Here is a 27,958-nt window from a genome sequence, read left to right as displayed (position 1 = left end):
GCACTTCTGGCGGAAGTAACATTGCGTGGTCTATAATGGGTATGTTGTACTATTACGGGTCCAGGACTCCGTAACAATGCATGCAACTCTCCTAGGAAATCGATGCAACATCTTTGTATGTTGCTTTTTCTCAGGAAGCGTCTTTGAAAATTTATGTATCCTGCCATCTGGTGCCGTGCAACAACAGGGCTGTCCTCACTGTATTTGAAAACTAATTAAATCGTTCACGATTTGAACGAATGAAGTGCGTCGAATTCTGCAGTTGTGACCATTGTGACAATTTAGGTATTCATTTTGTTTAAAAAATAAATGGAGCTCGTGCTGCTCAGTATTTTATACTAAATCCAATAAATTTGGCTGCAATCGTAAAGATTATGTAATTTATGAATCTCCCCTTACATTTACGCACGGCAATTCGCCTTGACGGAGGCTCTCTGAGAGAATTGCGCTGTGCGTGAAATCATTTTTTTTAACATGGGGAAGGATAGGAGCTGCATTTTCAAATGCTTCTAAAATATTTTAGGGACTTCAGATTGAAAAAAGTATTAATGTTTTGCAATATACTTTCAATTAGCTACATTATAACAGGTTTTAGACAAAAGTTTTTAAATCTCAATGTTATGTCTATAATATAGCGTATCAAAATCTCTTTCGATAACATTAAGAACGTTTTGCTTGGAAAAATTTCTATAAAGAATTATAAGCATTTGAAAATGCAGCTCCTATCCTTTCCCATGTTAAAAAAAATTGTTTTCACGCAAACGCAATTCTCTCAGAGAGCCTCCGTCAAGGCGAATGCGATGCGACAAACAAGCGCGCGATTTCCTCAGCTGTTTGTCATCGCTTGCTGCAGCTGCAGCAGTCACATTTGCATCGCATCCAGTGACGTCTCCGCAAAAGTCATCGTCGGGAAAAAAAATAGTGGATTGTTTTGTGCCAAGTTTATCAGCGTTTTGCTCGCGATTATTCGCGGTTCAATCAACTATCAGTTCCCGCAAAGATCGAAGTAAGTGTTCGTATAGAGCTTTTGATAGAATATCTCCAGCCCCCGCTCGTGGAACTGCTTGGCAAAAGGCCGTTCCTCTCTTCGCAGCTGAAAATAATATACGCACTAACACAACCGTAGCGTTTAGTCATCGTCCGCCTCAGCCAACCAAGGGTGGTACAGAAGGGACAGCGGCAGAGCCGTGTTTTGTTTTTAGACTTCAACTTTCTGGGTGAGAAGTGCGAAAGTGGCGGAAGGGAGCGGAGTCCGCCTTCGCTTGATTACTAGTGCTAGCGCAGATTATGGTCAGTCTGATCAGAAACTTCGGCTCAAACACGGTAAGATTCTATTCCTTAATTCTTCTTTCCTATCGAAGCGATCGCCGATGAAGTTCTATGATCCGCGATCCCCTACCACCCTGCCACCACCGTGCATTGATATGAGTCATTTCGAAATTCTCTTGATTCTTCCATTTCAGTTTTCCTCCCGTCGGGTTGTTTTTCTTTAGTTCATTTCGTGTTGTTTTTCTTTTTGCGTATCGCTCGCGTCTGTGCTTGCAGGGAGGTCGTTTCTTCGAAGATTCCACCAGGATGGACGATAGCAACACGATGTTGGATCCGATTTTGTCCACCGAGGACAATGACGGTTTCCGGCCACTGCGAACCGTGCCGGCTTTCAGGTAAGTCGCATTTTAGCGTATGTATTACGAATGTTACCGGTGTTTATTGGCGGATATGTTAGATCATCGAATCGCCATTTCATGGGGCTTCCCATGGGATGGGCCTTATCTTTTGGCACGGTTTTGAATGTAAACATAAGTCATGGCTTTGATCTACCGGCGGCTTATATCTGATACGAATGAATTCAAAAATAAGTCCATCTTACTCGTTTTTCACTCTTCTTTTATCTTTTATTCGTTGAACTTTGGCATGGCCTAAAGTTACAAACTAGTTAAAAAATACTGAGATTTTTGTGGAGAGCAAAAGATGTGTTCTGAAATGGGGCTGACAAAATCGGGTCACTAATGTATTTCCCAAAGATTCTTGAGGGATTTCTTTTGAAATTTCAACTGAGATTTCTCTTGGGATTTCTCTCAGAACATTCCTTCCGGTGTTGATCCTGGGATGTCTCTCAGAGTTTTTCAGAATTTATCCTGGACTTTCTCTTAAGATTTTTTGAGAGTCTTTTCTGCAGAAGCTAGTGTAAAAAAATCTCATGGAGTTCGTTTCGTGATTTTTCGGATATTGTTCAAGGCAATTCCTTGTAGATGATTGTCTAATTTCTTGCATCCTGAGGTTATTGTTTTTCACCACCAGGAATTATTCCGAGATTCTGGATGCTCCTTTTTGGGATTTCTTTCATAATTGCTCCTGGAGTTCCTGCAAGATTTATTTAAAAAAAAATCCAGAACCTCTTTGAATAACTAGATAGGATAGATTTCTAGTAAGAAATTCCCGGAGAAATACTTGAATAAATCCCGGTTTGATTATGCGAAAAACTCTACAAAGACTTATTGGACAAATCTCAGAGGAACTCCGAAAGAAATCCTGAGAGAAACTGGGACATGTCGGAAAAAAACTTCCTGGACTAATCCCAGGATGAAATATTAAGGAAATTTAAGTAGGAACTCAGAAACCCTCTAAAAGAAATCCCGGGAAAAAGTACGTGTGAAGTCCCGCTAGGTAATCCACTAGAAATATTTGAAAACTATGGAAAAGTTCCTTTGAATAACTTCTGCAAAAATCCCGAGAGAAACTGTTGGAAAATCATCTCGAAACCACTAAGAGAAATTCCTGGAAGAATTTTGTAAAAATTTTGGAAAGACAGAAAAGAAAAACCTTTTATAATTTCATGGAAAAACTCTGCGAGAAACTGGAAATGAATTCAAAAGAGGAATTCCGGAAAGATTTGAAGGAAGAGCAGGATTCTTAGAATCATGAATTTCGAAATGTCAACATAACTACACCACCAACACAGAATATCAAACATCCAAGATCATATTAAAACCTGTGTATGAAATAACGATCATATAGTTTTTTAGAGTATTCAGATGTAGGTGGAAATATCAAAGTAACATCTTGAAATTAACCCAAAAGAACTCTGAGAAAAATTTAGAATTATTTCTCAACCGATTATTGTATTATATTCGAAAGAGTTACATTAAAATGTTCTTGAAGGAAGTCAGCGATTTGGCGGAATTTCTTATATAATAAATCTTGCGCATTTTTCCTTATGTTTGAAGCCAGATATAAACATGGAAAAATGGCCGCCTGGAAAAACCTGAAAAACTCATGGAATTTTATTTTGTCTTAGGAGTAAACAACCTGAAAAGGCGAGGTTTTTTAACGTATTGTACAGCAGTTCCATTCCTCGCATTCTGTTTCTCCTGAGTTGCGTTTTTCTCCAGAAAGAGGCAAGTCTCCTGTTTCACTTTCTATTTGTATCGTTCTGTCGGATTCCATGCTGCAGCATTACCAACTGTCAGTAGCTCTAGCTCATACAAAGTTGATGATTGAAAGTTTTTGGCCAGTTTGATCATCCCCAGGCCGTGAACAGAGTCGACGATAAGTATCACAATGAGTGCTACTATCACCAACTCCGTTTAGCGGCATGTTTTGGCCTTAGATTTTTTGTGTCCTTCTAATTTGTTGCTTGTTCCTTAGAAGCAGATAGCGTTATCCGACCTGAACTCTCTTGAGTGACCTCTGCGTGCTACGAATCGTTGGACTGCCATGATGCACAATTCGGTGCTTAGTGAGTGCACTACCTCTATGTGCAATGACTTCAGGGTAAGGCAGGTGAAGAGCGCCTCCCAGCGCTTCAAATTGCCAGAGTAGGTAAATGCCGTTAGACGAGTCTTGGAAAGCGGAGGTATGATTGGTGGTCTCGGAATCGCCTTCGTAAGGCGGCAAATGATGCACGCTCGTTCAATTTTGTCCAGTAACCATTTGAGAGCGGATATACATTAGTGTGGGTCATCGGAACCGTTTTCTCAGATCAAAGCTTGTTGGGTTCCGTTTCGGGTCCTGAGTATCTGTGCGAAATTTGAGCACGATCGGTTGCGTCTACATTTTGCGCATTGCAATTGAAATTTGTATGGGATTTTGTATGGGAAAACATACTTTTTTGCATTTTAGCCATAAGTTGACAAAGTTTGTCTGAAACTTTTTAACCGATACGATAGAATGTTGGCCTAGGATGTCCTGAAAAGCTTTGTTGAAGACCGCAATGCGATCCGATGCTTGTGAAAATAGTTATAACCAACGAACCGCATGCATGTGTTAATGTTTTAACATGTAAACTGCCGTTATAAGCATATCTGTACCATGTTCAAAAATGTGCAACTGAGAAAACTGCGATTAAAGTTGATAACGTATTTTTATAATTGATCAACAAATACAGTACCCGAACGGTACACGCAGCCGTATTTCTATTAAAATGGATTATATCTGAATGATTCCATTTCAGAAGTTGCCTTTTTTAACGTGAAAAAACATTTCATTTTTGAATAAATAGTTCCCAGCGGGACAGTTATGCTGTGAAACACAACGCAAATTCGAAATTTCCACGCATACTTTTCGCAGTTTTTGACTGTATTTCTTTTAGTGGGACAGATATGCTTGGAAATGCAACAATGGGACAATATGACTTGGTATTTATTTTCGAAATTTAAGAACAAACTAAGGACTTTTACAAGTTTACATAAAAATACACATACAATTTTGCTGATAGGAGGAAAAAAGTGAAAAATGCTGAAAATCAACATGGGACAGATATGCTTAGAACGGCAGTAAAGGAATAACAATAACAACAAAATCATGCTGTTTCGCCAAGCAATGCCAACGCTATAACTTTTTTCATAAGCATCAGATCACTTCGCGGTCTTCGACAAAGTTTTTCAGGACACCCTAGGGCCTAGGCTATGCTTTCACTTTATCGGTTACACGGTTTTAGAAAAAATCGAGCTTGTTATGAGAGAAATGCAAAAAAGTGTGTTTTCCCATGTAAAACCCCATACAAACCTTGATACAAACTTCAAACACGATGCGCAAAACGTAGACATAACCGATCGTGCCCAAATTTTGCACACTTATTTGGGTCCTGAAATGGGATCAAAAAAGCTTTGATCTGATGGGATGCCATTGATTTTTTCTATTTTCCATATAAACGATGACCCACTCTAATATACATATCTACTTGGATAGGGTTAGAACACTAGACTTCGGCCTCTAAAAATCTGCTCTAAATTATGCCGCTTCATGCTTAAAAACCCGATTTAATCCACCTATGGTGAACAGAACCCTTCTTACACTTATTAAAATTATTGTTGTATTATTTGTATTTAACATATTTATTTTGTGTAATTGACCAAAAGTTCTAGAAAATATTGTGGATTGGCATCTAGTGTAATGGTTCCACAATAGCATCATGGACCATGGACTAAACTACCAGAACCTCCTAGAAACTTGTATGGAATGTTTAAAAAATAGCTTACATATTCTGGAATATTGTATCTTTTGTTAACTGCCAAAAGATCTTGAATCGATTAATAAATGGATAAGAAAATCAACGAGATACACTTTGTCTAATATCTCTTAATCAGTTGATTAAATTAGCTCCGAAGTACTTGGTATTCATGGTTATGGTGTAGAAAGGACAAAAATGATATATCTACTAAGTTAATCAGTTTTGGCATTAGCTTGTTATTTTCGCTGTCCATATCTTGCATTTTTCCCACAATATATAAATTCAAAGCTTCCAATTAACATATTGCTAGTTTTCATAGAATTCCTGTGTATTTATAATTTGTTATTTATAAATTTGTTGAAAACAATATCCTGCTAGTATACACTTTGTATGAGGTCAGCATTATTTATTGAAAAATAATTTCCCATAGACTGGTCAAAAACTCATGCCAGATAACAAGTGAATATAATAATAAAAAAAGGAATTTATTGAAATACTCTTCGTAAGATATCTCAGTAATCAAATGTTGAATCGAAATAAAATTTCAGGGACTTTTACAAGGATATTGCAGCTTTCATTTGGTGCTAAGAGAACCCAAATCGGTTGATAGACGGCTGAGATATTTATTATGGTACCCTTGTTCAAAAATCTCTCAAAAAGTTAACATGTATTACTCCCAAGTACTCTTCGAAAGATATCTCGGTAACCAAATGTCTGATCGTAATAAAATTCAATAGGGTTCTACACACGCACAGACATTTGCTCAGTTGGTCGAGCTGAGTTGATTGGTATATGAGACTTGGCCCTGCGGGCCTCGGATCGAAAGTCGGTTTTTCGAGCGGTATTTATACCCTTCTTATTGGTGTAAGAAGGGTAATAAGGAATTTATTGAAATACTCCTCGAAAGATTTCTCAGTAACCAAAATTTGGTTATTGGACATTTAATGTCCAATCGAAATAAAATTTCAGGGCCTTCTACAAGGATACTGTAGCTTTCGTTTGGTGCTAAGAGAACCCAAATCGGTTGACAGACGACTGAGATATTTATTATGATACAGTTGGTCAAAAATCTCTCAAAAGTTTAACCTGTATTACTCCCAAGTACTCTTTGAAAGATAACTCGATAACCAAATGTCCAATCCTAATAAAATTGTATAGGGTTCTACTAGGATGTTATAGCTTTTATTTGGTGCTTAGAGAACCGAAATCGGTTGACAGACGGTTGATATTTATTATGATACACTTGGTCAAAAATCTCAAAAAGTTTAGTTGTATAAATCCTAAGTACTCTTCGAAAGATATCTCTGTAACCAAATGTCCAATCCTAAGAAAATTTCTGAGCAATCTACTAGGATGTTGTAGCTTTCATTTGGTGCCAAGAGAACCCAAATCGATTGACACACGGCTGAGATATTTAGTTTGATACACTTTGTTAAAAATCTCAAAAAGTTTAGTTGTATAACTCCTAAGTACTCTTCGAAAGATATCTCAGTAACCAAATGTCCAATCGAAATAAAATTTCAGAGCGTTCTACTAGGGTGCTGTAGCTTTCATTTGCTGCCAAGAGAACTTAAATCGGTTGACAGACGGCTGAGATATTCGTCAATATGCTAAATGTCAAAAATCTCTCAAAAAGCTAACCTATATGATTTCAAAGTACTCTTCAAAAGATATCTCGGTAACCAAATGTCCGATCGTAATAAAATTCAATAGGGTTCTATAAGGATGTTATAGCTTTCATTTGCAACTAAGAGAATCCAAATCGGATATCAGACGGCTGAGAAACGTGCGTGACTTTTTTTGTAACATACGCACACACATACACACACTCACAGACATTTGCTCAGTTGGTCGAGCTGAGTTGATCGGTATATGAGACTCGGCCCTGCGGGCCTCGGATCGAAAGTCGGTTTTTCGAGCGGTATTTATACCCTTCTTATGGGTGTAAGAAGGGTAAAAACTGAAATAAACGAAATTTGCTCTAACCTTGCCGCAAAAATACCAAAATCTAATGTAAATCCTTTGAGAATAAACCCGTCAATATTTTTAAGACCTGTGAATGTAAATGAAGTAACTGAAATAATTAAGGATCTCAATGTTAATAAAAGTTGTGGTCCAGATAATTTCCCTGCTACTGTAATTAAAAACAGTGCATAAGTATTTTCAAATGTTTTTGTTGATCTTTTTGATAAAATTTTAGTGCAAGGTGAATATCCCGATTGTCTCAAAATAGCAAAAGTGACACCTGTTTTCAAGTCAGGAATTTCGTCAGATCCAAGTAACTTTAGGCCTATTTCTATTCTCTCTGTTTTCAGTAAAGTTTTTGAAAAATTATTGGTGAACAGATTGGTAAATTTTATAATTCTAAACAATATTTTGTATAAGTATCAATACGGGTTTAGGAAAGGGAGCAGTACTACAACAGCGACAGTTGAACTTGTTGAGTTTTTGCTTGACAAAATAGAGATTAAATGTTTAGTTGAAGGGCTCTTTAGGCTCTTTATTGACTTGAAAAACGCATTTGACACGCTGAATCATAATATTTTGCTCCAAAAGTTGGAATATTATGGGATTCGGGGCGTGGCTAATAACGTAATTAGAAGTTATTTGAGCTATTGAAGGGTCTCGAAGCTTGCTAAAGCCATTGAATGTCGGAGTTCCCCAGGGAAGTAATATAGGACCTCTACTATTTCTTATTTCCATAAATGAACTAGGAGATTTACAACTTGAAAGCATACCCAATAATAATATCTCTTCGATTATTATGAGCATGAAAAATGATTTACACATTCTAAAGAGGTATTTTGATTCCAACCTGTTGTCTTTGAATTTATCGAAAACAAAATACATAATTTTTCACTCCCCACACAAAAAAGTTCCCTCACATTCAAATCCGTATATTGGACAGACAACTATTGAAAAAGTACTTACTTTTAAATATCTTGGCTTAGTGTTAGATGATAATCTTTCTTGGGGTAGCCATTTAGAACATATTGAAAGAAAAATCTCATCCCTTTGTGGTTTGTTGTACCGTGTTCGACCCTTTGTCCCTCGCAATGCACTTCATAAGTTTTATTTTGGTTGCATTCATTCCCATCTACAATACCTTGTGATCGTCTGGGGCCATGCCAGCAAATCCAAGCTTAAAAAACTTCAAGTTTTGCGTATAGGTGTCTCAAAATAATTTATTCATTGCCTCTGTTATATTCAACATTCGATCTTTATAGCACATTAACGCATAGAGTACTGTCTGTACGAGGATTGTGTGAACTTCAGTCTTGTTTATTAATATACGACGTGATTAGAAACCCCAATATGCACCACGACTTAAATCTACGTACGAGAATTCATGGTCACTACCCAAGACATGCCAATAACTTTCAGCAATCTCGGTCAAATGCGAATATCCTTCTATGGTCCTTCGACATACGACGTACTTCTTGAGCGTTTGAAACTGATAAATACAGTCGACTCTCCACATGTCGATGTTCTACATCTCGATATCTCTCCCTATCACGGTGGTTTGGTCGGTCCCTTCAATCTGCATACATTTTAGGGGCCGTCCATATACCACGTGGACAGAAAATGCACGGTTTTTGACCCCCTCCCCCCTCCCCATGGACAAGCGTGGACTTTTCATTGACCCCTACCCCCCTCCCCCAATGTCCACGTGGACATACCAAAAAAGGTTTTTTTTTTTCATATTTCTAAAATAAATGGTAAAGTGATTTTGAAAAGTTTATTTTTTAATATTGTTTTTTTTTCTTCGTGAACAATGTCTTAAATATAATTGAAAACTTTATAAAACAAGAATATTCTATAGCTTTTCATAGAGTATTGGTTCCCTTATTAACCCTCTAATACCCAAATTTTTGATTTTGATCTAAATATCATTTTTCTAATTTTTATTTTTGAACATCCCCACACTTTTATATTTTTCATGGAAGCCAATTTGGGGAACGGATTTTTTTAGATGAAAACATTTTGAGATTTTATGATTATTGTTGAAATATTATTATTTCAAATTTTTATCACAGAAAATTTTATTTTCCATGTAATTTTAAGGAAAAAAAATTTAGAGTGTATTCGATTCCCTTAAACTATTAAACAAGGATAGAATGATTTGGGAAAAATTTAAAATATGTTAATTGTAGCGATTCAATACAAAATAAACAATGACTTCTAAAAGGTGACTAAAACATCAATTTTTCAATGATTTAAAAAAAAATGTAAATACGCTTCAAAATACACCAAAAATTATTTTGAGATATACAGAACAGTCCTAAATATCAGCCAAAAATATAGAAAAAAATATTTTCCACGAAACAAAAATTACAAAAATGCTCAAACTATACCCCGTCTAAAGGCGGGATTGGGTATTAGAGGGTTAAGCATGTGGCTCCCATTTTCATCCTAGGAAAAACAAATGATTGTAGCGCATTTTGTTTTCTTTCTTATTTTTCTATTTTTTGTTAGAAGACAGCACTCATGAAAACATAAAGAACGGAATCAATCGATGCCGTAATCGCTTGTTTTTGAATAGGATGAATACACGTGAGAATACTGATTGCACAGATACCCTAGAATACAAACAAGTAGCACAAAATAGAAACCTACAAGTTGTCAACATTGTTTTTAATTCAGCGAAGATATGAGGAAGCCACACCTCGAATTTTCAGTAGCACAAATTTGAAGAACCGAATGTTTGTTTTTGCTGAAAAGTTGATCGTTTGGTCACCACCAGCGGTTAACCAAATCGATCAACTTTTCAGCGCAAACTGACATTCGGTTCTTCAGATTTGTGCTTTTGAAAATTCAAGGTGTGGCTTCGTTTTATATTCACCCTAATGTTTGTGAGAGTGTGGGTTCGATTCCCGCTCCAGTTGGTGAAAATTTTTCGTCAAACTGAAAATTCTTCACTGGGTGTGTTTCGTGTGATGTCCATCGCCTAATGTTAGTGATTGTTTAATGTTCAGTCTATACAGCCTCTGGTTGAAGACAGTGTTTTTAAGAATGTTGTTCAATCTATGATTGTCTGATTGTTTTGTTGAGATGAGGTAATTTTAAATCCTAGATTTTTGTTGAAATAAAATTATATTTCTTGGACTCTTACAAAAAACAAGATTTACAGCAACTAAATTGTATTGCTGAGGTTTAGATTTTAATATCCATTAGAAACATCTTCAATTTCAAAGGAACCTACAAAAAAAGTTTTTTAGATAAGCCTGCAATTCCCTACATGTATTTCGAAACGTTGAAGTAGTTTAAAAATTTGACATCAAACTTCGAAAAATCCATACAGAACTTTAATGAAAATTTTCTGACTGAAACACCAACATTTGCATGGTCTTCACTCCATTTTAAGTCTCCATAATATTCCTCGATGAAGAAAACTAAGTAATTAGAAATTCTGATAATTTCAAACAAATTAGTCTGTGAATCAATACTATGATTTTTTTCCTTGAAGTAGCTTAAATACAACTCAAAGACATTGTATAATAAAATAAAATGAATGAAAGAACTGTTGAAGAGAATCTCATCAATAATGCGACATAATTTGTTTCGTTTGTAGATTCTTGTTTCCTAATTTTGATGTCAATGTTGTCCACGTGGACATTTGGCGAACCCTCACCCCCCTCTCCGTGGACAAGCGTGGACTTTTCGCTAACCCCCTCCCCCCTCCAAGCTGTCCACGTGGTATATGGACGGCCCCTTACCTTTCTACATGTCGATATCTCCTTATCTCGATATTTCTTTATCTCGATGCGATCTCGTTCGTTTTTGTTCGAGATTTTCTCTCCATATGTCGATATGCCCGTTTTTACAGGTTGCTAGATCTCGTTTTTTAGGTGCAAAACATTCTGGGAAGGTGAAGTGACATCTGTTTGTTGGCGGTTTTTCCTAGTTACGGATGATTTTTCAATCTAGTGTGCATTACAAATTGGTTCTTGAGTTCGATCTCTCCCTATCTCGATGATCCCTTCAATATCGAGATGTAGAGAGTCAACTGTAATAGAATACTTTTCAAAACTAGTTTAAAACAGTTTTACCGATCCAAAATTAATTCATTCTTAGTATAAAATCGTATCAACTGCCAGTTATTATTTAAAAATACACTCTATAATTCAATAAATTTAGTATATTAGTTATATCTCCGGGATCCCTTAAAAGGAAATAATTTCCACTGGGATACCCTTGTTTGATTTTTTTTTGTTAAATTTCCAAAAATGTGGTCACAAATGTGATGAAAACCTCTTGTCGGCGCCACAGTCATAAAACTGTAATTTGAACTGTGCAACCAAGATGTGCTAAAAGACCCCAAAAACAATTAAATTTCATAGTAAACTGTATATTTTTACTTTTGGAATATGTTCTACAGTAAAACTTCCAATTGGTCGGGGTTCTGCTAAACCGAACCAAAGACCATTTTTTTAAAAATTGAGTTTTCTTAATCATTGGGTGAAGAAAATGATGATCTTCCTTCCATGTAAAAATCCAATAATTCTGACAGCTCGTCGTGGAGTAAATTCAAAATTTCTGTTTGGCAGAACATACAAAACATTTTGCATCCAACCAGAGTGAACTGTAAACCATTCGATAGAATCAGCGAAATATTTTAGTTTTGGTCCAGGTGATGAACATTCAAAGTTCTCTTCATCATCGTCAGATTTCTAACTTCTAACCGACTCATAGAAACAATCTGTGAGAGAAATGAACACGTTATTAGAAATATGGGTGTTGGAGAAACCAATTATGTTTCGATGGCGCTGATCGCCATTTTTCCAAATCACATTCAGCCAGACCAAACCATGTTCACAGTATTTTAGAATCAATTTATTCTCAACAATACAAAAATCAACTGGTTTTCAAATACCATCGTTATGTCGATACACCTCATACTGGTAATTTAACACAAGAGCCGTCATTGAACAACAAGCCTAATTAGAACAATAAAGCTTGAAAAAAAATCAAACACTTGGTTCGCTTTGGCTGATCGAAAAATGGCGTTTTCACGAAAACCGTCCTTGAGAAGAATGTTTAGAACTTGATTCAGACTTAACGACTGACCTTTAGCAAGGTAATATGACCTAGAGGTAACGCGCTTGGTTATCACGCAGATGATCCAAGTTCGAATTTCTTTCATATTTTTGAAAACTTTTTTGTAGTACACTTTGGCAGAACATTTTCATGGTTTTCTTTGACAAGCATAAATTTGAAGTACACAACTTGATCCACATTCACATCTCAGGACGTCAGGGCATGTAAGGACATTGTTTGCCATAATCACTCTTGCTCAGTGCCTCCACATGCACCGCTTATGAAGAAAAAGCATGTGTGGGAAGGGCTGAGCTGGGAGGGCTTCCGCCGTTCATATTTCAAACTATTTTGAGACCTTCGTGCTACCATACTATACGCGTCCTCTTTGATTCATGTAAAGGATTGTGAGTGATATCAAATTCAACTTAAAGTGAAGATATGACGAAGCCACACCTTGAATTTTCATAAGCACAAATCTGAAAAACCAAATATCGCAAAGCGATGAAAAGTTGATCGATTGATCAGCCGCTGGTGGTGACCAATCGATCATCTTTTCAGTGCAATCCTTCATTTGGTTCTTCAGATTTGTGCTCTTGAAAATTCGAGGTGTGGCTTCGTCATATCTTCACCTTAATAGACGATGAAAAATCTCGATTTTTTCATTATCCAACTGGTTTTATCTGAAATAAAAAAAAAAACACATTCAGCCAAACTGAACTATAAACCATTTTTTAAAGTTTTTGATCAGCCAGAGTGAACTGAGTGCAAAGTACCAAGAAAAAAATGTAATTATATCAATGATTCCAAATAATTTACATGTATTCTTCATTTCTGATGGTTAACCTTCCAGGACGCGCGCCATCAAGCAACCGAAACTGCACCGCGCTCGCGCTGTATACGAAAAGCGAGGTTTTTTGGTGGTGTTGTACTTTTTACAACAGCGCGTGCGCTGAAGGGTTAATGAAGGCTTGTAAGTTACATGTGTGCGGAAAAGTTTCAAATAATTTCCGCTGTTGTTTATTTGTGAGTGGTTGATCTTTAAGCCTCATTATCTTGGAATTATCTTTTTGGCGCTTAGTTCGGTTTAGCAGAACCCCGGCCAATTCATATTAAAATGTTGCAAAATATTTTGTCAAAGAAAATTATTCCGCTTTTATCACTATTCCGTTTTTGTCAACTGAAAATCGCGGACAGTGTTGATAAAAAGGAACATACCTGTATACCCTTTTTCTGTGAAGTGTGCAAGTTATCTCAGTAACATATTTGGCACTGGGATACTTTGGTATCGACTCAAAAGACTCAAGACCAATTACCCCATTGTGGTGGGACTTGCTTCACCACTTCCTTGGTGTTGGGAGGGCGACATCTGTCTCCCCATCTATGGGCGGCATTGTAAGAGACTTGACAATATGCATTATACAGTTCGCTGTAAGAGTCCGTGCAATAAACATCGCTAAATCGTACGGTCGTTCTTTCCCACTGATTACGCGAATACCGAAAGTACCCGAAGATCGATTCCCTGTTTTCGTCGGCGGTATAGATTCCGCAGCATGACCAGTGCGTCGCGGTCCACCTCGTTCTACACTTGGGGGATAAGATCCATATGGCAACAGGCCCTAAAGAAGGGCTTGTCAAGAACATTGAACCTATGATGGATGAGTGCACTGCAACAACAGAGCATGTGTTCTGATTTCTGATGTTCCTCTCTTCTCGTCAAAGAAGCAGTCCACCCTAATAGAAAAATATGATACAACGTGCTTAACAACCCTTTCGGGCTATCATCTCGATCATACGCGGAATGATATAATGATTCACCCAATCGCTAGTGTATAATACATTTTTATTAGGGCAGTTATTCGACCGGTGTAGACGTTGAGATTCCTTTTGTTGAGACCTTATGATGAATAAGTTTTCTTGGAATTTATCGTGACTAGCCTTTTGGATTGACTCGTATGGGGAAGTAAACTTTTATCCACACATTTTCAAAATTTGTATGGACCGTAGACTTTAACCAGAACATCCCGATGACTTTTCGAACATCGAATTCTGACTGCCTATAGTACAAAACTATTGGGACATGCATAAGAACTCTGCTAAAATCCTGAAACAGTTAAACATCAACGCCAGACTATAACATATGTATATATTATACACGTTTCAGCTTCCATCTGCTGGTCTCGAGTTGCATCTCGCTGACCGGAATAATCCTGGCCGCCACCTGGGAGGACAGCTGTCGCTGCGAAGCTTATTTCATAATGCTGTATCTGAGAGCCGCCTTCTGGTTGATCACCTATGTAAGATGTTGATCAAGTTTCGAATCCAGTGTTTTCCTATGAAACTTTTGTCCATATTATCTATTTCCAGCTTTTCGACCATTTCGTAAGGAATCGCCACGAGAAGCTCCGTCTGGACGGATATCACGATTTCCACCGATCCACCGCCCAGCATCGCTCGGTACCGCTGCAGATCGTATCGCTGTGGAATACGTTCTTGTTGGCAATCCAAACGTTGATCCAACATTACTACGGAGATAGCTTTGCCGAGAAGTGTGCCGTGGTGGGACTGCTGTCACCGATCGTCTATATCACGTTGTTCAGCTCGCTCGAAACGGTTGTATTTGGAGTCGTGCATGGACTGTATATTGGTAAGTCGCACAATTGCTTTGGATTACTTCTAGCAATATTTAAAAAAAAAAATGATTCATGTCCTATGTCCAGCCAAAGTGGTTCGGTTCAACCGAATGGCACCCCCGCCGGATGCGCTGCAGGGATCGCAGAGTCACAGCAGCGGCTCGCTCGGTCTGACCCAGCGTGGGCTTAGCACTGCTGAGCTACTCGAAAAACAGGCCGATCTTATCAACTATCTGAAGGATCACAACCTTAAGTTGAACCAGAAGATCATGCAAATGAACGCACAGGTACAGACGGTTACCTACCCGCCGTTTGCGAACAACTAGGATCCTAAGTAGGATGCGCAGATTGAGGTAAGATTGATTTTACTCTTGAGCTTTTCCATGCAGAGACGAACTTTTTTTCCGGACTGGATGAATGAGAGGAGGTAAAACAGAAAACTAATTGGACTGATCGTTTTGTTAAGGTTGTAGTTAAGGCCAGTTGTAGTAGATAATGATTGTGATGAGATGAACTGGGAGTCAAAGTCGTGACATTGTGAATGGTGTCATTTCTGCTTTGAAGAGCTTGGTTTAAATTTTACGAACCGTAGAAGAAAAATTGAGGAGGAGTAAGTTAATGTTTTGTTTTCGAACAATAAAATGTAGAATTCGTTCTGTAAATACACTTATTTAAACATATATTTGTTACTCTAAACACGTATCCGTACGCATGCTGAACAAAAAAAAAACTATGTGTATACAAAATGTTACAAACTACTTATCTTCCAGTATCCCAATCGAGGTCGCTTGTTTCTTGAGTTCTGCTTGCTGTTTCTGTAGTAGCTTGATCGTCTCTGCCTGTTGTCTCAGTTGTAATTTCGCATTCAAATGGTCTTGAAGTTCGGTGTACTGAACAGCGCATATCCCACCGGACGCATTGATCAATCGAGCTGTAAAGTTTCAAGAAGTTTGTAATCACTCATGATCCTACATGTTGTAGTCTCAAAGATAATTTACCAACGGCAACCGCGTAGAAACAGCTCAACACTAAGCTTTCAGTAACGCAGAACATCACGATCACCGTTTGCGGGGATTGTAATGTACCCAATAAATCGCTGTCGAACGGTTGCTTACAGGAGCCTGCCGAATTTCCTAACCCGGTTTGATCAAAGAAATTCTTAGCATATCCAATGACAACGAACAGCGCCGTGTTCCAGAGCGAGACGATCAGCAGTGGGGCTTTTCGGTATGTGGTTAGACCCTCGTACAGCTCGTAGTTTTCATCGATCAACTTGCGGCAGGGAACTTTCATTTCCTCATTCAGTTTGTACGTTCCGAGCCAGTAACCTGCTCGGAGGTATATCAACAGGTAGAACATATAGCACGAGCTATTTTCGCTGAAAGGTTTGAAGATCAAGATGATCCCCGTAATGGATATCGCCCAGGACGCGATGCAGTGGAGGCTGGAAAAGTAATCTGGTTGATCAGGAACCGAAAACGAGAAACAATACATTCAACTTACCCCAAAAGAGCAATCATCACCCAAGGTTTGAATGCACATTTGGCATGATCTCGTTCGTATGAAGAGACAGATGATCCATTCGGCGAATCTCGTCCCAAGTTCCCATTTTGTGATCCCAGACTTCTACTTGTCTGTTGATGTAGATCATCCGATAACGTGTCCATTTCTTCGATCCGACCACGATGCTGTAACTCGATCAATGATCGTTGATCGCAGTCAAACTGTCAGAACGATTGTATTCGATTCCTTCTAACAAAAGGTGGTATAATTTTGTGATGATCGTTCAACATAGCTCACGTGTTTTCTCAGTAGTTGTCACCAAACCGCGATCGTGATCGTTATCCATTTCCATGGAACCCCAGCCGTCAACATCATGGGCGATCGATGCAGACTATGTTGTGAAATGCGACAAATCAACGTGGACGCACGAGAACACCCCGCCCCCGCTCTATCCGGAGACCATCGAGGAAAGGATACTAAGTGCGTCGCGGGACAAGCTATCGCCCAAATTACGACTCAAACCGATCTGTCAACCGCCGAGAAACATCTCACCCATTCCGGAGGGATCAAAATCGCATGATTCTTCGTTGCCACGACAATCCAGTATAGTTTCCGATTCGGAAGCCGTCGGCGGAGGAACGTTTCGCGTTTGGTTGATGGTTACGATTTTTAGGTTAGCTCCACTGAATCTGCTATATCTCAACTTGATCAGAAAGGCATTAACCCCGTGTGTTCATTTACAGTCTACATTGGTTTGTCTCGGGTGCGATCTCCTGCGTCGGATTGGCCCTTACCTTGGCTCCGCCCAGTCCAGAGCATGCCTGCCATTTGTACTTTATAATAGTGTACTTGCGGGCTGTCTACTGGATCGCAACCTACATCCAACACGAACAGATCAAACCGGCCTGCCAGAGGTTGATCAACCAGAACTACAATCTCTATCTGGACATGAGCTGCTACCGGAAGGCTCCCCTGCAAATAGTGTCCATCTGGAATATCGTACTGTTGGCGGTGCAGAACTACACTCGGTCGCTGTTCTTGGTACGTCAGCACGGTGCGGATCTCTGCGGCGGGATCAATGGTGATAATGATTTCCACAGTTTGCAAATATCACCACAGATGTTCATAGTGATCTTCTGCGCATTGGAAACGATCACTTTAGGCTGCTTTTACATTCCGGCGATCAGTAAGTTTGTGATACAGTTTCCACCTAGTCGTCATAGATAGTCTAAATAGGTATTGTTTTACAGCGCGATTGATTCGATCAACGTTGCCCCACCAGGACGCAGAAGATACCCCGAACCAGACTCTGTCCAATCTGGATGACATTCCGATCAATCAGCGACTGAAGCGCCAGGCAGAACAGGTCAAAATTTTGCGCGTAGCTTATCTGAAGCTGAGATACGAAGCAGCAGCGCTTGGGGCATTCGATTGTTAAAAAGTGTGTAAGGATCTTGTTGGTCTTAGATTCTTTGTAACGATTCAGTTTTGTTTTGTACTTTTTGCGTGTTTGTGTCTATTACATTTTGATATGGAATTATCACTTATTTGTGTTGTTAATTACGAACAAAAAAGTTTGTGGCAAATATACCGTGAGGTGGCCATTCATCGCTCATGCCTCATTCACCGCTCATTTTGGGACAATCATACAAAAATTATCAAATGTTAGTATCGTAACAAAAGTGAATGTAACATGCTGTCACGTTAACCCTTTGAAGCCGGAATTTTTCCAAGCGTTAATATGGAACTTTTTCTACGTTTTTCTGTTGTTTTGGTGCTTAAAAGCATAAAAAGGGAATATCGAGCAGAATATTTTTTGTTCTGGATATCCTTGGTTATCCAAACTGTTCTTGAGTATTGATCCTAAAGTCTACGGGTGTAACAGTAACTTCTTTCAGTATACGCAGTTACTATTTGTAATCTATCATGTCCAGTAACTCTTCTGAAAGTTCAATAGACGGTATCAGATTAGTCGGGATATCCTAGGTCATCCAAACTGTTCCTCGAGTTTAGATCCTAAAGTCTACGGGTGTAGTGGTAACTTCTTACAGTATACAAAGCTACGATTTGTAATCTATCATGTCCAGTAAGTCTTCTGAAAGTTCAATGATGTGATACTGTCATCTGTTGGGATATCCTAGGTCATCCAAACCGTTCTTGAGATTACATTTTAAAGTCTACGGGTGTAATGGTAGCTTCCTTCATTATACAAAGCTACGATTGGTAATCTATCATGTCCAATAAATCTTCTGAATGTTCAATGGACATCATAAGATCAGCCGGGGCCATCTAAACTATTATGATGTTTAATATTGTATGTTTCTTTCACAACAAAATCCGCTGCCAACTTCCAGTCGGCATTTCTGAATCATCGCGACCAATCAAGCACCACCTCTGCTGTTGTTTATGTTATAGAGATCGGAGAAACGTCAGACTCTCGCCCTCGCCAGCTGATTGGCAAATTATGTAATATTATTATTTATGGCGAAAACACGGAAAGTTATCCTTGTAGATTTGAAGGACTTTATTATAGAACAGTTTGGACGAACCTGAATGTCGCAAAGGTTTGTTATAAGCTAGTAGACTTCAGATTGATCCAGTAACTGTGGTTGATTATGCAACGTTACTCAGTATAACGAATATGGCTCTTGTCACGAGTGTAGACCTGAAGTCCTGAACTCCAAGGTAGTTTGGCTGACCTGGAATATCTCTGTAGTGTCTCCAAGTGACATTTGAGATTTCAAGAGCTTCGCAGGTCCCAGTAGCGATTATGTAATATTATTATTCATGGCGAAAACACATAAAGTTATTCTTGTAGATTTGAAGGACTTCATTATAGAACAGGATCGTCCAGAATGTCGCAAAGGTTTGTAATAAGCTAGTAGACTTCAGATTACTCCAGTAACTGCAGTTGGTTATGCAGCGTTACTCAGCATGACAGATATGGCTCTTGTTACGAGTGTAGACCTGAAGTTCTGAACTCCAAGGCAGTTTGGCTGACCTGGAATATCCCTATAGTGTCTATAAATAACATTGTGGATGTCAAGAGCTTCACGGAACCCAGTAGGTTATGTAATGCTATTATTTGTGGCGAAAATACATAAAATTATTCTTGTAGATTTGAAGGACTGCACTATAGGACAGTTTGGAACACCTACAACATCCCAGAATACAAAACACCTTTTGGTATTTTTGGCAAAGGTTAAATGAATACATATAAACGTAACCCAGATCCAAGTTCAGCTTTTAGTTTAACTGGTATGTCAATTATTTCGTTTTTCCTAATTTCATTGTGTTCAGGATGTCCTAGGTTGTCAATGAAGCCCCAAATACAAAATGCCCATTTTTCCCGAGTACAGGACTCAATTTGCAGCAACTTTGCCGAAGACAGTGTTCTGTTTTATCGAATGGGTGAATTTATACAGCCGTTTCTATGTTGGGGTCATATATGACCCCTCCGGCTCCAAAGGATTAAAAAGCTTTCATTTCATCAAGTTTTCATATCGGTGTACCTGAAATCCCTGGAAGAAATTCTTAGAGAAATAGCTGGATGAAGCCTTGGAGTAATTTCTGTAGGAACACCTGAAGCATTTCCTTAAAAGTTCCTTAAATAATTCCAGGGGGAATTTCTGCAGGAATGCCTGGAGGAATCCTTAAAGAATTCCCGGAGGAATTACTGGAAGAATTTCTTAAAGTATACCTGGAGGAATTCTTGAAGGAATCCCTGGAGAAATTTCTGGATAAATCCTTGGAGGAATTCTTGCAAAAATTCCTGAAGGATTCACTGGAAGAATCTCTAAAGGAATGCCTAAAGGAACTTCTGGAAAAAAAAATCCTGACGGAACCGCTGGAGGGTTCCTAGAGGAGACCCTGGAGAAATTCGTAGGGAATTTCTTAGAGGAACCCCTGAAGAATTTTCTGGAGGAGTCTTTGGAGAAATTTCTGAAGAAATCTTTTGAAGACTTCTTGGAGGTGTTCCTACACGCAAAACAAGAAAAGCTACCAAAAATTGCGATATGCCTTTTCTACCAATTTATGTATTAAAAACGTACAGAAAATGTGATAAATCATAATCCATTCGTTGTATTAAGATGCGCTACACGGTTCCATAGCTTCCATACCACTACACACAAACACCTCCATTCAAACCCGAGAAGTTGAACCGGGTTGCGTCTAAAAATAACTTTCGCTTCGCTACTGAGCTTCGCGTCCTATTGTCTACATGGAATTTTCCACTTGCAAACAGCAACCTGCTGGATGCGGGCTTTTCAGTGCACAATGGGTCTAGAGTCGTATTTACGAAGACAAAAATGTTTCTGCCAAGTTCTGTCATTTCTTTTTTTTTCATTATGAAATGATTACGGTCAATCAAGTGTGGCTTATCCAAAAATCTGCTGATTAATTATTCTCTATACAATATCAGAATGTTTTACAAAGTCATAGCAAATTCACAAAAATAAAACATTCGATTGATTTGATTGATTTGTCTTTATTAAAGAGACTTTCAGCCCTTGGATAAAACATTCGAATCATTAGAACTTTTCGAAAAGTTTTCAATAAATTGCAACTTTTTTGCCTTTGGTCATATTTTAGTCGAGTCCAACGATACATGAAGACCAATACATTAGTCACAAACTTTCAAAATTTAATTTAATTCGGTTCGCTTAGTCCTAAGGTACAGTAATTTGATAAACGGAAGTCAAAAACTAGATATAGATAGAAGGGCTCTAATTTCGTGTAAAGTTGAATAATCAATCAAACCCAAATTTGCTCCAATTAAATCAAACTCGTTGAGGAACAAGTAATCAAAATTTGAATAGTTTTGGTGGACTTCATAAAAGGATACAACTTGCTAAAAATGTTTTAGGCAATTTTTAAAAGTTAGCATGCTTTTGTATATACCACTAGGCGGTGCTAGAGGTCAAGCAAATTTTAAATTTAATATATCTCAGAATTCTGGTCACTTACAAAGTTGGTGTCTTTGACAATGTTGTTTGGTAGGTCAAGGGCTTACAGTTAATGGTCCACTTGTTTCGAAATTTTGCCACAAGGAAGCGCTAGTTACACATTTGCAAAATTATGGAAATGAATGTTTTTTTTTTTTCGTAAAGCAATCAAAAGCTGTAATTTAGTTTTCTTTGAACATATTTAAGTCAAGTCAAAGGTTTTTCAAAGAGCTATATATTAGTCATAAATGTGCAAAATTTCATTTCATTCGGTTCACTTAATCCAGAGATATAGCAGTTTAACGAAGAACACTCAAATATGAAACATTTTACTAGAGTCGATCCAACTTCATGTAAAACTATCCAATCGAGCTCAAATTTGTACCATTTATAGCTAATTAGTTGTGCAACTAGCAGATAAAATTTGAGAATATTCCCTACACATTATAGAAAGTTACAGGTTGCTGAATATATTCGAGATAATAAGTAAAAGATACATGCTTCTACTAATTTGCAACTAGCGCCGTCTACTGGCAGAATCCTGAACCAATCAGCAAATCAACTGAAACGCCTTAATAAACCAAACAACATTGCCGAAGAAACCAACTTTCTAAGTAATCAGAGTTCTGAGATATATGGAATATAATAATTAATTTATCGTCAGCGCTACCTAGTGGTGGAATTTTAAATCAAACGGCCCATCACTAGTAAAACCTTGGCTGGCCTAACAACTTTGCCAAGTATACCGAATATTTAAGTAATCATGGTGCTAAGATGTACGGTATGGAAATTTCGCCAGTCTTGCTGTCTGTGATATCTGTCATACCAGAGACAAACAGATGTAACACTGATGAAATGTTTATACCAAATATCTCATCATCCTGATTACTTAGAGAGTTGGTGTCTTCGGCAATATTATTTGGCTGGTCAAGAACTAACAAATGATGAGCCGTTTGATTCAAAATTCCACCACAAGGCAGCGCTAGTGAGCAAACAAATATTATTTTCCATATATCTCAGGACTCAGATCACTTAGAAAGTTGATGTCTTCGGCGATGTTGTTAGGTTGGTTACGGCCGCTCAGAAGATTAGCTGATTGGTTCAAGGTTCTGTCAGTAGGCGGCGCTAGTTACGAATTAATTGAAGCATGCAACTTTAATTTATTATTTCAAATATATTCAGCAAGCTGTAACTTTTTCAATAATGCACCAAATATTCTCATATTTTTCCTGCCAGTTGCACAACTAGTAAGCTATAAACGGTACAAATTTGGGCTCGATTGGATAACTTTACAAAAAATTGGAGCAACTCTAATAAAGTAGTTCATATTTGAGTGTTCTTCGTTTAATTGCTATATCTCTGGATCAAGGGGACCGAATGAAATGCGACATTGCACAATTATGACTAATACATAGCTCTTTGAAAAACCTTTGACTTGACTTAGACACGTTCAAAGAAAACAAACTTACAGCTTGTTGATTACTTCACGAAAAAATATCAATCATTTGAATGATTTTGCAATTGTGTAACTAGCGCCGCCTAGTGGACCATTAACTGTAAGCCCTTGACTCACTTAACAACGTTGTCGAAGACACCAACTTTCTAAGTGGTGAGAGTCCTGAGATATATGAAATTTAAAATTTGCCGTTTATTGGTGGAATTTCTAATTAAACGATCCATCACCATCCATCATGGCATCGCAAATAAAATTATTAGAAAGCAGATTTTTGAATCAGTTTAACCAAACGAACCACCCTAACATAACAATAATAGGGAATAGGGTCAACAATTGAAAATAAACTTTCTAAAACACAATATGTGTCTAAAAACTTAAAGCTGAAGCTTAAACAGTTTTGTCTTCGCAAATACGGCTCTGGACCCATTGTGCAGTGTGGCGGTTGTATCACTTCCATCACCAAGCCACGTTTGTGTTGATCATGATGGCTTTCAGCCTCTTGTCTATTCATGTGCAGTTATATCCGTGCTGGTTACAGCGCAGGATACCGTGTATCACCATGATAGTGTCTCGGTTCGATTCCCGCCGCCGCCCGTATTTCTTTTTAAACATGTATTGGTATTTGATGCCGCCACTGCTGTCATGATCAGTCTAAAAATAGAACAAATAATGAGAAACCAGTGCGACAGAGCACACGCACACATGCGAAATTTTCCTTTTCCAGATTCTAGGAAGCCAATACAATTTTTGGTATACTGCCACCTACCAATTTTTGTATTTGCAAGGCCCTAATACAATATTTGTATATGTTTCATACCCAAATGTATTAGAATCTGCCAATCTCAGGTTGCGTGTACAGAAATTTATGGAGGAATCCTTGGAGGAATGCCTGGAGAAATACCTGACGGAATTTCCGAAGCATTTCCTGGAGGAATCTCTAGTGAAAATCCTTGAGAAACTTTTGAACAAATGCCTGGAGGAGACCCTGGAAAATTTCCTGGAAAAATTCCAAGTGAAATTTTTGGAGAAATCCCAGTACCTAGGAATTTCTGAAGGAATACCTTAAGGATTTCCTGGAGAAACTCCTGGAAGAAATCCTGGAGCAATTTTTGGAAGAGTTTCTGGAGGGATCCATGGATGAATTCCTGGAGGTATTCCTTGAATTCTTGGGAATTCCGGGAGGAATCCCTGAAAAAAATTCTCAGAAAAATCCCTGGAGGAATTCCTAGAGAAATCTCTGAAATAATTCCTTGCTGAATCCCTGGAGGAGTTCCTAAAAGAGTTACTGGATGAATTTCTACAGAAATTCCCAGAGGAAACTCTGGAGGAATATTTAACGAATTCCCGGAGAAATTCCTGGAAGAATTTCTAAGCGTATACCTGGAGAAATTTTGAAAGGAATCTCATGAGAAATTTCTGGAACGATCTCTAGAGGACCTTCTGCAAAAATTCTTGGCGGAATCGCTGGAGGAATTTCTGGAGGAACTCCTGGGGAAATTCTTGAAGAAATTTCTGTACAAAACCCAGGCGAAATCCAAAGAGGAAACCTTGTAGGAACTCCTGGAAAAATGCCTGAAGCAATTCCCGGAAGAATCTCAGGAGGAATTCCTGGAGAAATGAAGAAATGAATGGAGCATTTCCCGGAGGAATGCCTAGGTACTCCTAGAGGAATCCATGGAGGAATCCCTGGATAAACCCCAGGGGGATCCTTAGAAGAGAAATTCCTGAATAAATTCCTTGAGGAATCCCTGGAGGAATCTCTGGAAATATTTCTGGAGGAGTTCAAGGAGAAATTTCTTGAAGAATTTTTAAAGGATTTGCTGTAGAAATTTCTGAGAAGTCCTGGAGGAATTGCTGAATCAATTTGTGGGGTAATTCCTGCAAGAATTCTTGGAGGAATTCCTGGAGAAGTCCCTGTAGAAATTTCTGGATGAAATGCTGGAGGAATGCTTGGAGGAATCCCATGAGAAATCCTTTGAAGAATTCCTGAAGAAATCTTTGGAGGAATTTCTGGTGGAATTCCTGAAGCAATTCCTAGAGGAATTTTTGGAGGAATGTCTGGAGAAATTACGAAAGCTTAGAGAAACTCCTGTAGGAATCTCAGGAGGAATCCCAAGAGAAATCCCTTAAGGAATTCCTGAAGGAATGCCGGGAGGAATTCCTGTAGGTATTACAGTAAGAATTCCTCTGGAGGAATTCCTGGGGGAATATCTGAAAGAATGCTTGGATGATTTCCAGGAGGAATACCTGGAGAATTCTTTGAGCAAATCTCTGAAGGAATGCGTGGATCAATTCGTAATGGAATTTCTGCAGGTATTTTTGGAGTGATTCCGGGGGAATTCTTGAATGAATTCCTAGAGGAGTCTCTGGAGAAATTTTGGGAGAAATCCCTGGAGGAATTCCTGGAGAAATGCGTGTAGGAATCGTGGAAGAATCTCTGGAGGAATCTTTGGAATAATCTCTGAAGGAATTCCTGAGAAGTTCGTGAAGAAATACCTTTAAAAATTTCATATTCTGATTTATCGACCGTATTCTACAGCAGACGTTCGGTCGGTGCAAACGGTTTAACTGCAACGCTTTTTAACTGCAAGTCCGGTAAGTGCAACAAATTTGCAGTTATCGCACCGCCAAACGTCAAAATGGTGCGCCATGTTAGCCCAAAGTAGCAGTCGGATCACGTTCACGGTTATTTATCGTCGTTTGACAACTTGTTGACATTTGTCAGTCGTTGCTGTTACCGAATTTCATTCGCTAAGTGAAACGTAAACATGTTGCAGTTATCGAACATCTACTGTATTAATAACTTGATGATTTTGTGGCTATAGTGGTAATCACGTTCAAATGTATGCGTGTCTCTTTTGTAGATGTAGTTGTGAAACTTGGGGGAAAATATATGCACTCTTACCCCGATTGTTAGTTTTATCATTATTTAGCCGTTTTACCCAAATCAATTGGGTAATATTTTCATATGCAATCTGAATAGCCTTTGAACTGGCGTGCATTTTTGTGTATGGAAAAATTCAAGCTAGTGTTCGTGTGTTGAAATGTCACTTATCTCTATATCGGTCTATTTCTACTTATAGTATAAGGGAGTAGAGATCAAAGTGGATAATGAAATGATAGATATGATAGAATTCGCTAGGTAGCGAACAAGTGTGAAAATTTTATAGAAGGTGAAATTAGGCAAGTAGGCCATGTATTGAACGAATACATCGAATGCGTGAAACTTCTGCCGTGCGACCTGTGCTTTTAAACAGATCGGCTTGGTTGGTAGTTCATACCACCTTACCAAGACTGGCAGAATTCAGGCACCCGACTGCCTATGTATTGTTCTGTTTTCATCACAAATTCTATCGATCGGTAGCTTTTTCGGAATTCGCACTCCGTTCATAGGGGTATGCCTATATCGCGGCGTGTTCTTCCTATTAGCTTCGATCTTATTGGATAGAACACTTTTCTTTTTAAGCCAAACTTTTTATAACATATTCTGATTTATCGACCGTATTCTATTAATAACTTGATGATTTTGTGGCTATATCGGTCTCTTTCTACTCATATTTAGTATAAGGGAGTAGAGATCAAAGTGGATAATGAAATGATAGATATGATAGAATTCGCTAGGTAGCTAGCAAGCTGAGGAATTCGTTAAACCTGAACTTTTCGACGTTATTTTGATGCAGATATGTCATTACATACAAGTATACATAATAGTATTTCTGAAACTAATGCCAGATATTTGAAATTTCAAGTGCTTGCAGGACATTTTCTCGAAATCATTGAAAAACAGATGGTCCGGTTAACGCCGACCAATTCCGCTTGCAGTGTTCGACATGGACTTCCGCTTTTCATCCGTCTTCTGATTCAGCAAACGACACTCTCTTTTCACGTGACCGGATTTCTGGCAGTGATGGCAGATGATACTCTTGGGTCCAACTTCGGCACGCAGCATGGTTTCCGCGCGACCCGATTTGTCACTTCGCTTCAGACATTCATCCAGTAACTTATGCTTGAATACGTCCATCGTCAGTTCGTCCTCCGGGCGGCACTCCAAAGCCGTGGTTAGCGCTTCAAATAATGATGGAAGGCTTCTCATAACCAACACTACAGTCAGAGTTGCCCAGAGCTCCAATCCCACGTTCGTCAGCCTCTGGAACATGTCGGCCATTTCATGAAAGTGGTTCTCCATATCGTCCCCATCGGTGTACGTCAGATTGCAGATTTTCTTGAGGATCGATACCTTGGTGGTGAGCGACGTCTTCTGGTAATGGTTCTTGAGCGTGTCTCAGATCTCCTTGGCTGAACTGTACTTCCGGATCAACGATTGCTGCTTGATCCCAACGAATAACGAGATGGTTCCCTGGGTCTTGGCATCTCCATTCTTTCAGGCTTCGGTGACGGTAATCGGCAAAGCAGTCGTGGTAAACTTCCAAAGCTCTTCCCGCAACAGCAAACTCTTGACCTGGAAACTCCAATTTTCATAATTCTCGCTTCCTAGCCCCTCGATTCCAAATTTGTCCATCTTGATAGCCTCCGGCAAATCCAATTGCGGCGGACTCTTCACAGGACTTGAAATTCGACTTCAATATTCTCCAAATTCACAGCTGGCCCATAACCTGTTGGATAAGGTCGTAGATCGATTAAGGTAAAACACTTCTGATTGGTTTAAGGTTCTGATAACGAATGAATCACGGTGTACAATATTTAGAAGGTGATACCTTCCGGAAATCTGACAGTTTTTTGATGACGTAATTCAAATCGTTCATAGGCGTTTCCACAATGATCTAGTACTCCCCACCAATTTGATCAAAGTAAAACGATAAGAACGACATCACATGTTTACATCCAAAAATGATGTTTACATAGGTTACTAGCCTGCCTTGTGATATTTATGCCGTGGAATGAATATTTTATTAATGGCTGTCATAGATTATAA

The 27,958-nt window shown here is 38.6% G+C and overlaps 2 protein-coding genes and 1 non-coding gene across 5 annotated transcripts; 2 read left to right on the top strand and 1 right to left on the bottom strand.

Annotated features, from left to right (window-relative positions):
• The first annotated feature begins 860 nt into the window (after positions 1 to 860).
• On the top strand, positions 861 to 15,630 carry LOC109405220 (transmembrane protein 192). 3 transcript variants are annotated; one of them, XM_062847467.1, is made up of 6 exons: positions 885 to 1,006; positions 1,127 to 1,323; positions 1,546 to 1,664; positions 14,652 to 14,784; positions 14,855 to 15,134; positions 15,208 to 15,630. In XM_062847467.1, exons 2-6 carry the CDS (start codon positions 1,288 to 1,290, stop codon positions 15,444 to 15,446), a joined length of 807 nt encoding a protein of 268 aa, XP_062703451.1. In that variant the 5' UTR covers positions 885 to 1,006; positions 1,127 to 1,287; the 3' UTR covers positions 15,447 to 15,630. The 3 variants fall into 3 exon arrangements, with proteins under 3 accessions (XP_019533798.3, XP_062703451.1, XP_029720361.2); XM_019678253.3 differs by lacking the exon at positions 1,127 to 1,323 and having other exon boundaries at positions 861 to 1,006; XM_029864501.2 differs by lacking the exon at positions 885 to 1,006 and having other exon boundaries at positions 1,032 to 1,323; positions 1,464 to 1,664.
• A 152-nt stretch (positions 15,631 to 15,782) lies between these two features.
• Positions 15,783 to 16,851, bottom strand: LOC109405221 (uncharacterized). The gene is made up of 3 exons (XR_003895173.2): positions 16,624 to 16,851; positions 16,119 to 16,564; positions 15,783 to 16,051 (listed from the first exon to the last, which is right to left on the bottom strand). It is a non-coding gene; the product is annotated as an uncharacterized LOC109405221 (transcript).
• A 26-nt stretch (positions 16,852 to 16,877) lies between these two features.
• LOC109405219 (uncharacterized) lies at positions 16,878 to 18,166 on the top strand. The gene is made up of 3 exons (XM_019678250.3): positions 16,878 to 17,296; positions 17,367 to 17,809; positions 17,874 to 18,166. Exons 1-3 carry the CDS (start codon positions 16,974 to 16,976, stop codon positions 18,059 to 18,061), a joined length of 954 nt encoding a protein of 317 aa, XP_019533795.3. The 5' UTR covers positions 16,878 to 16,973; the 3' UTR covers positions 18,062 to 18,166.
• Positions 18,167 to 27,958: the final 9,792 nt, after the last annotated feature.

The sequence above is a fragment of the Aedes albopictus genome, chromosome 1 (genome assembly GCF_035046485.1).
Source record: "Aedes albopictus strain Foshan chromosome 1, AalbF5, whole genome shotgun sequence".
NCBI classification, from domain to species: Eukaryota; Metazoa; Arthropoda; class Insecta; order Diptera; family Culicidae; genus Aedes; species Aedes albopictus.
This window is presented reverse-complemented; position numbering and strand designations above follow the sequence as displayed.